The sequence below is a fragment of the Benincasa hispida genome, chromosome 8, assembly GCF_027475165.1.
Source record: "Benincasa hispida cultivar pf3 chromosome 8, pf3_genome.v1.1, whole genome shotgun sequence".
Taxonomy (NCBI): domain Eukaryota; kingdom Viridiplantae; phylum Streptophyta; class Magnoliopsida; order Cucurbitales; family Cucurbitaceae; genus Benincasa; species Benincasa hispida.
Genome location: NC_143485.1, coordinates 55,147,062 through 55,156,241, shown reverse-complemented (window position 1 = coordinate 55,156,241; position 9,180 = coordinate 55,147,062). Strand labels below are relative to the sequence as shown.

General features: G+C 36.6%; 2 protein-coding genes across 2 annotated transcripts; both read right to left on the bottom strand.

The window, feature by feature from the left end:
* Positions 1–325: 325 nt before the first annotated feature.
* On the bottom strand, positions 326–4,738 carry LOC120082591 (L-ascorbate oxidase homolog). Its single transcript, XM_039037833.2, has 8 exons — positions 3,995–4,738; positions 3,741–3,850; positions 2,340–2,610; positions 2,102–2,204; positions 1,643–1,988; positions 955–1,320; positions 784–862; positions 326–698 (listed from the first exon to the last, which is right to left on the bottom strand). The coding sequence occupies exons 1-8, from the start codon at positions 4,133–4,135 to the stop codon at positions 486–488; spliced, it is 1,629 nt and encodes a 542-aa protein (XP_038893761.1). The 5' UTR covers positions 4,136–4,738; the 3' UTR covers positions 326–485.
* Positions 4,739–5,864: 1,126 nt separating this feature from the next.
* LOC150034690 (uncharacterized) lies at positions 5,865–8,951 on the bottom strand. The gene is made up of 4 exons (XM_090315993.1): positions 8,350–8,951; positions 8,103–8,248; positions 7,912–8,019; positions 5,865–6,650 (listed from the first exon to the last, which is right to left on the bottom strand). The coding sequence occupies exons 1-4, from the start codon at positions 8,870–8,872 to the stop codon at positions 6,066–6,068; spliced, it is 1,362 nt and encodes a 453-aa protein (XP_090172119.1). The 5' UTR covers positions 8,873–8,951; the 3' UTR covers positions 5,865–6,065.
* Positions 8,952–9,180: the final 229 nt, after the last annotated feature.

Sequence of the window (9,180 nt, the reverse complement as noted above, 5' to 3'; positions counted from 1 at the left end):
ACATTTTGAAACCTAAAGACTAAATTGAAACCAAATTCAAAACTTAAGGACTAAAAATTTTGAAACATAAAAATCAAGAAATTAGACCAAAAACTTAGTGATAAAAAAAAAATAAGTCCCTTTTAATAATATCAAAATCACTCTCTATTTTCTAAACACACTCATAATAGTTCGTATCATTATGGATTTTAAATTTTATTATTATTATTATTATTATTATTATTATTCATTTCAAATGGAAGAGATGAATTTAAGTCCATTTTTATTTGAAATTTCTTGGCTCCAAAAAGAGGGTAAATCTCCTTTATATAGAAGGCAAACTAAATAGAGGAAAAGGTAAGGGATGATAAATTTGACTCGAGAGCTCAAGTTGAACTTTTTGAACAAGTTATATTCAAAAGAAATGCTAATCTAATATCCGCTAAATCATTTGCCATTTAGAATCATGTCACCCACTCGTGACAAAAATTGTAAGATTTTGAAACTTAAAGTGGTCTAGTGTGACGACCACTGGCCTTGCCGCAAACAAGAGCGTTTCGGGGGATTGGCAACTCATCTCTAAAAGAGGTTGATGAGGTATAAACCCTGAGATAGAACTGCTGTCCCAAGTACTGCCTTGCCCAACTCTCAGATCTCACATTCCACATTCCTACATTATCAAGTGCCATATAGATTGCTGTCCACGCCTTTGGATACACCTGAAGTTCATAAAAAGTTCATCAAAAGGTCAGGTTTAGAGACACATATATAAACAGATCTCGTGTGTTTCTAAGCAAGCATTACCTGAGTTGTGCAACGGGCGACCGTGTCTCTGAGATTGTATCGAGCTCTACTAGCAGGAGTCCATTGGCCTCCATCCATCCTGTGATCAAATCCAGCTTCCATGTTAATGAGACTGAAACTGATCATTTGTTTCATTGAGAAGATAGATAAAGGAAGTCAAAGAAGCCTTACCCAACAACGAAGAAAGAGTAGCCATTGATATGCCAAGACTGAACGGTGTCTTCCCAATTTTGAAACACGATCTCGATGTATTCTCGAAAATTAGAACCCATGACAGAGGTCTGGAGGTAGGCATTTCCCCAAGTGGGAGTGGTGGGAATGCTATTGAGGTTGAAAACTCCAGGGATCTTGAAGTAGTCAGCCAGTTTCAGTGGAGTGTCTGCTTGAACAAATGATACACTGTTGACAGCAAACCTCTGCTTGCCATTAATAACAGGAGCCGAGTTCGCTAGTATTATCGTACGGCTCGTCTTGATTAGTCCGTAATGGTAGGAGCCTTGCGGATTGGGTCTAGGTCCACTTGCAGTCAAATTCCAGCTGATTGCAGAAGAGTGAAACCATATTTTAACAAGCAATGTATAGCCACACAAAATATTGCAAACAGAATTAACTTCAAAGTAACTGTTGCTTTCTCAAGTAATCTGGACATGTTTATAGACAACTTCCGTGTTTCACAAGTTTTGCTCCATTTCGATAGAAAGATGAGATATTTCTTTCTGACATTGAAGTTTTCCATATATATATATATATATATATATATATATATATATTACCAAAGTGAAGATAACTCATCCATAATTATTCAAACAATACTAGACTAACAAGCAATTGATATGCTAATAAGAAGTTGACGAAATACCGTATTGATCTAGCCTGCTGGAGAGACCAAGCGATCTCAGTGGTCGGGCCACCTGGAACTGGACCAGAAACTTTCTGCCATGAATTGCTGTAGTGAAGTACAGCTGTCGTCGTGAGGATCGGAGAGGTGAATCGAGATGAAACGACGACATAGTAATCCTTAGGAGGTTGATTGGCAGTGACCAAGACAGAGTAGGATTGCCCCAAATGGATGTCAAGAGAGGAATATGTGTTCTGGAGAGTGTGAGATCCTTCTACCTCCACCAGTTTCATCACATGGCCCTGAATTCTGAAGTTAATGGAAGCTGAAATACCCACATTTGAAATTCTGAACCTATATGTCTTCCCTGAAAACAAATATTAAGCTTAACAAACTTACTATTTGGTAACTAATAAAAGTTCTCATTGTGTGCACATCAGTGGAATTATGAACAGTGTTAGCTGCAAAATTGTTGTTCACCTGGATCAACATTGAATGTATAACCATTCCACCCTCGACCGTTGATTAAAAGCCCGTCTGGAGATGGAAGATTTTTACCGCTTTCCAGGACTTGCCTCAAAATCTAAGAAAGAATGAGAAACCAGATTTAACAGAATTTTTCAGTAGGATAAATGGTAACATCATTGCCTAAAGAAAAAGAAATCAATCAGGCATCAAATTTTCATGGAACAATTTGATTCAAGAACAGAATGCTTACATAATGATTGGTCTTGAACCAGTCACCAGCTAGCACTGTGAAGTCGCCTGCAGGAGGAGCAAAAGGAACGGGAATACCGGGGCGGCTCCAAATTCTGATGCCTCCAAAGGCTCCAGCTGCTTTGTGAAATGCTGTTGATGGGAAGTAGAAGTAACTGCCAATTTGGTCCTTTGCCTGTAGAGTATAAGTGAAGTTCCTCAGTGGAGGGATAGCACAAGTAGTCCCATAAACTCCATCTTGCCATGAGTTCCTTCTCTGCTGTAACCCATTCCTGCAAAGTTAAATCCACAAGAAAGGTCATATTTCAATCTAGTTTAAGGTTAAAATCTCACCCTAAAACAATATCTACCACGAATTTTATCTTGAAACATCTCAAATCACAATTAGATTCAAAATCTCAATTTTTAAAGGGATTTTAGATCAGTTCTAGGAGATGGGGTTTAAATTTCATAACTACTTTTTGATTTTTTGTTTCTTTTTACTAAAAACGTATTTGGACAATCGGTTTTCGAACTTATTTTTGCTTATTCTGTTCTTATGTTGAAGAGGCCATAAAGTTTGAAGGTACAAGAAATGGAACAAATGTAATGATTTCTTCACCTTACAAAGGACCCATCAGGTTAATGCAATTCAGATCAACAAAATCTGTACCCTATGCAGGGCCAAGATTCAAAGACAATAACTTTTCTTTATTTTAGCCATTTAATGTGGTTAAATGTGGGGTAACTTTTTAGTTTTTATGAACGATAAATAAATAAGAGATGTAAACATCTAGCATGTGAACACTGAAGTCTACCATAAGAGGCCTGCTAATGGAAAAGAATATTTTAATCACACAGAAAGTTAATATAAGGAATCAATAAGATCCAAGAGGGGCATACAAATTAGTTATGACTTAGACCATTACTACAACAGGTCAGATTGTCATTGACTAATATATGCACCATTTAAGGCAGCTTTAATGACACACATTTTTAAAAAACTACAACCAAACAAAAATAAGAGACAGACATTTGATTAAATAGGATGTTTGCTTTACAAGATTTACCATCCCCCCCAAAACAAGAAAAAAAAACCCTCATTTCAAATTATTGGCTTCATTACTTAGATCTGATCTAGGAAATGGATGAAAGGTGAAAGTAGAAACTTTCCCAAGTTTTCATTTTTCCCTCTAATTTCTAATTATTGGCACATTTCCCTATGTTACTGAATGCAACAATTCAACATTTGCCACACTCAAGTGTGAGCAAATGCACATCATTAGCTGAGTAACTGAGGAAATTAATGTTCGTTGAACTCCTATTATCTGGTTTCAAACTTTCATGCAGTTTCCAGGAACCAAACAGAAAAACCTTATACCATTATGCTAATAGAAAGTATAAACGTAATTAGTAGTATTACCAGGAAATGAGAAACGGCTCCTTGAGATAGTTGTACACATTGATAATCAAGTTATCATTAGTAACAGCATCAATCTGAGGTCCTGGGAACTGCCCATTAATCAAGATTCCCTGCCAAATGTCCACCACAACAGCCAATAAGCTCCAAAAAGAACAATGAAGTTTGAGGGAAAAAATGATAAAAATGTTAACTTTTAGCTTTAAAAAGCAAGCACTTTCTAAAAAAATACATAAAAATGAAACGAAACAAAGCACCTGTTGCTTAACTCCAAGCGGATAGATATTGCCATAAGTGACTTTCCATGTGAAAAACCTATATGGGTTATCAGCATTAACCTCATTAACAGCAAAAAGAACCAAGATTATGAGAGAACAGAGTACTCTGTTTTCCCTCATTGCAATATGGAGCTTAAAATCAGCTGAAATGAACAATGTGACAGATCTAGAAGAAGAAGAAGGGATTGAGAAAGAAAGAAAGAAACCAAAAGGGAGTCTTTCTCTCTCTCTCTCTCTCTCTCTCTAAATCTACTAAACTCTCTCTCTCTCTCTCAACAATTATGTTTTGTGGTGCTTTGCCTTTTGTATAAGCTGAAGTCCGTCTTGGATGTTTACCTAGAAGGCAGTGTGGAAGGCTTGTGAGTTGTCAGTTTTATAGTTCAGAGCCGTAGGTGATGGAGTGAAATGCGGAGGATGGTTGTTCTGATCATCCACCGTCAATCTGGCCTTATTGAAATGAATGGTTGTGATTGCGTTGAAAAATGAAAGTCTATGATGAGATGATTGATGAAGACCGACTGAATTTACGAAGGTTGCCCTTTTCACGTGCAGGTTGGATTATTAAATGCAAGATTCCTCTCAATATACCGTCCATTCCAAAGTAAAACTCACCGTCAAGAGGAATTCGACACCGCCGCCGCCGCCGCACCTTCAGATATTGAAAAGCCGCGACGGTTTTTTCTTTCAAGTGCAGTACCAAAATCTCTATGCTATCTGAAGTTCTAAGCAAGTACAAATGTACATATGATTAGTGTAAAGTCCTTATTTTTAATGACAGCGTTAATCTCTCCGATGACACAGGAAGACTTTGGAGAGATTCTTGTGTGAGGAAAAAAATGTAAAAGTTTTGCACCCTTTTAGTTACAAAATTCAAGTGAATGATTGGTGCATCTTTGAAAAGAAAACAAAAAACTTTGGTTAGGCAGATTTGGGTTAGTGGCTTGTTTCAAAGATACTTAAAAAAACATTTTTGTCCTTCACGATCGATATAGTAAAACTATTCGAAATAAAATTTATTTATAAACTACAAAAATACAGTTATTTTCATTATGTAATAAAAATTGATAATGTTGATAAATGATTTTCAACATAAAGATTAAATCTTTTCAAGTTGTAAAGTTAAGAGGCTAAATTGTTACTTAACAAAATTCATGATCTAAACTAGGGATTACATAATTCGGATTGGGTCAGATTGGAAGATTTTTGTGGACCAACCCAAAAATTCAGATTGGTTAATAATGAACCCTATTAGTTCTTTTATTGGAGGGTCAACTCAATCCAACCCAACCCAAAATTTTCGGGTTGGGTCACTAGTTCTGTTTTTTTTTTAAATTTGATTTTTTTTTTTAACTTTTATATATATTCGAGTCAGGTCGGGTTGACCCGACCCTGAAATGGGCTAACCCCAGACCCAATCTGAATTTAATATTTTTTAACATTTTTAACCCAACCCAATTCTTACGGTTTGGGTTGGGTGGGTTGAGTAGTCTGGGTTGATCGGATTACCGGATTTTTTAAATACTCCTAATCTAAATTATTAAAAATTTAAAAGTATAGAAACTAAATCGTTACAAGCTAAAAGTTAAAAAATCAAGTTGTCATCAAATTTCAAGAATCTAAAATCAAAAGTTCCTTTTAATCTATTAACAATACAAAATCACATGCAATTGGAGTAAGGACCCATGTGATCGTGTCGGGTCAAAATATCACACATTCCTTAGGCAAGTTTCCATCTTTCAAAATGGGAAAAGTCCTTCCAATCTCTGTGTAATTCCCTTATCTTGCTGCCTTCGAATAATACATAGTTTCTGTACCAAATTATTGAACAAGAATATGCTGAGATAGAACATGGAAAAACCAGATCGAGATCTAGAATACGATTGTAGATACCCTGATGCTGTACCATTACAAAATCTTAAACCAACCCATTGTTTTGTTTTAAGCTAAATACAAAATCGCAAGTCAAAGCATGCATTGTTGAAGCACCGCAAAGGAACAAAAAACGATTAGAGCAGGCTTCGACTACAAAACTTAGAACAAAATCCTCACATTACAGGCTGCTAATTGACAATAGCAAGCCATAATGATCACTAGGGAAAACAGGGAGCTCCAGTGTCTTCATATCTTTTCCCACTTTCTTCTCCTTGGTGTATGATAATTCAGGTATTGATTCGGTCCCAATCATTACAATGGAGTTTACCTTGAAATCTTGTAATTTACAAATAAATCGATCCAAACGCTTTTGCAACGTACGGTTCCCAGATAACATCTTGTTTGATTTGGTATCATAAGTCCAACCATTTTCGCCTGGCCTTAATTCTTCCCAAGCATCAATCCAGCCATCGGGAAAAGGAAACCGACCATCCAACTTATCATCCCAGTTCATGTCTCCACCGAAAATGACATTAGGAGTTTCCTTGAGAAAGTCTATGGCTTCTTTGGCTTGAATGACACGCTCTTTGCTATACATTTGATTCCACTTTGGAGGTGCAGGACAAGGACTCTCCAGATGGCTTGTTGCAACTGTAAATGAAATGCCTTTTTGAACTTCAAGATTGGCAATACAGAGTTCTCTCCCCATTATAGAATTGGGAAATGGTTGACAACTGAAGGATTTCACAGGCAATTTGCTCAACTGCACATTAAAAGGATGAATAATATTATCAGCTTAAGATGCAAAACTATTAAAAAAAGGCACAATACTAGAGTAAGAACAGGTTCGCCACTACCCATCTTCCACCTCTCTGCAGACTACAAAACAACTAATGCGAGAATAAGATTAGGAGATATCTATAAACGATACAGATACATAAAAAAGAAACAACAGTACCAAAAACCTAAGCTCATACTCTGGATTTTAAGAAGGGCTTAAAGTGGTTGGTATTGAATGCTAGACCATAAACGGTCTTTGTGTTTCTGGGTATTCCATTAGCATTTCATCCAAGAGAAAGATATTCCACCAATTAGTAACCCAAGATTCTAGGCTCTTATTAAATGAAAGAGAGATCCACTAGGGCAAAAATGCTATAGATGCAAGATATAGAAGGGGAATGAATGCTTTCTTTACACTGGGATTGAAGCAAAAAATCACTATGGAGACTATATTCAATATTTGGGAAAGTGCATCCAAACCAACCCATCCGTCGAATTTTTTTTTTTTCTTTCGTTAAATTACTCTTTCTTCCCTCTCCAAGAGTCAAAAACTCTTGGAACTTTCAGCATAGTAGTAAGAGATCATTAGAGTTGGTTATATGTGAGTGTGGTGAGTGCATGTTGAGTTAAATTGTAAGTTAAGTCCCATGTGTTGTCTGTATGTGTGGGTCCAATTTAGCGATAACAGACAAGATAGAAGTTTGGTAGAGGGGGTGTATATTATAGAACAGCTACCCATGTGCTGTCTGTGCTTTGGCCTAGAGTTTGCTCTTGGAAAGAAGTGTTTCAACTTTCAAATCTCTCCAAGCTTGATGGTTGTTTCGTGAATATTAATCTAATAGATCATCTGACTGAGACCAGTTTAGTGGTCAGGTCATGAGTCAATCCATAAACATATCAGACTTCAGAAGATCAAAAAAGCACTCAAATAAGAATAACCATGTCTCAATACAATATTTCCCAGAACATCACTAAAAAATGGTAAAAATTCCGAACTACTTCCACAAATTCAAATATACAACAGTATACACTTTCTCAATGATAGGAGAAATGTCAATGTACAGACATTATCGCATTGCTTTGAGTCATAGAGAAAACAATTTGACATAATGTCATCAAACATATCCAAATATCTATTATAAAAATTCTACTTCCCAAAACCAACCCAGACCCAGAGTCCAATTATGATTTAGTTATGTAGGAAATGAAAAATGATCAAGCAAGGAAGGCAACAAAAAGCTTACCAACATACAAAAGTATCCCCTTGAATGAGAATCTTTCTTAACCGAGCAGCTATAAACTTTCCACCAGTTGGTAATCTGGAAGATGTCATATATAGCTGGGGTAACTTCCTGCAGCACAACATAGATATGAAATAATATAACACAAAACTGAATTCTAGAAACACAGACCAAGTAAACTGAGGATGAAAAACCTGAAAACAAATAACATCTGGTGAATGCCGCTGGATAAGTTGTCCAAGGGCTCTCATTCTATTACGCAACTCCAAATCTTCTCGAAACCAAACATTGTAAGTCATAATCTTAATCGATTTCAAGCTTGCCCTAGAACTAGAATCCCCTGTCACCCATCACCCATCACCCATTAATCCAACTTCAAAACCATATTGTACTTGAAGAAACAATAACATTAGCAGACAAATTGGGAACAATAAAACTAACCCATTTCAACAACAGTGTTCGTCGATGTCCTAGTGCCCCGAAATGCGCTTAATTCAGCGAAATCGTCATTGGCCTCCACAGGAACAGGATCGTCCATTTTTCTTTTCTTGCAGGGCTGCAACGGAAAGAACACAGACCCGATAGAAGAATCGGCATTCGCATCTTCACTTATACCAATCAAATCCTTGAAACTCGAAAGCGAGAGGGCCGGAGCCCTAGTACCACAGAGTTCGCAATCGGAATTCTTAAATGGGTTGAGAAATGTGCAGGCCTTGCAGGACCATTTAGGGATTGTCGAAGAAGAAGGAGAAGAAGATGGGGGTGGAGATGGAGGCGATAGACAGATTTTGCAGGCTTCCTTTTGAGAGGATGGGTTTAGGAAGGTGCATTTTTTGCAGGACCAACTAGACATTGGCAGAGAGAAATTGAGAAATGTTCGACGATTTTCAACAGTGCGATGAAGAAGAAAGAAGCTGATTGAGAGAAGAGATTTTGAAGAAGAAGATGCTCCTGTTTGAAACATTAACGATTTGCTCGAGTTTTGCCGCTTCGAGCTCCCACTTGGTAGTCGTTTCAATCTACATGAAACAAGTCGACGCTCGAACGACTTATCGTTTCATACGAGGGAGAAAATCAACTTCGAAATTGACGTGTTTCAAAAATATCTTTAAACTTTAAAAAAAATTTAAAAATATTCTTACATCTTAAAAGAATAGTTCAAAAATAGGTCCGTTGTTAGTTTTGGTTTGAAAATTTTTTATTTCAAAAATACCTTTGAACGGTCAAAAAGTTCAAAAATACCTTTACTGTCAATATATAAGCACAAATCGT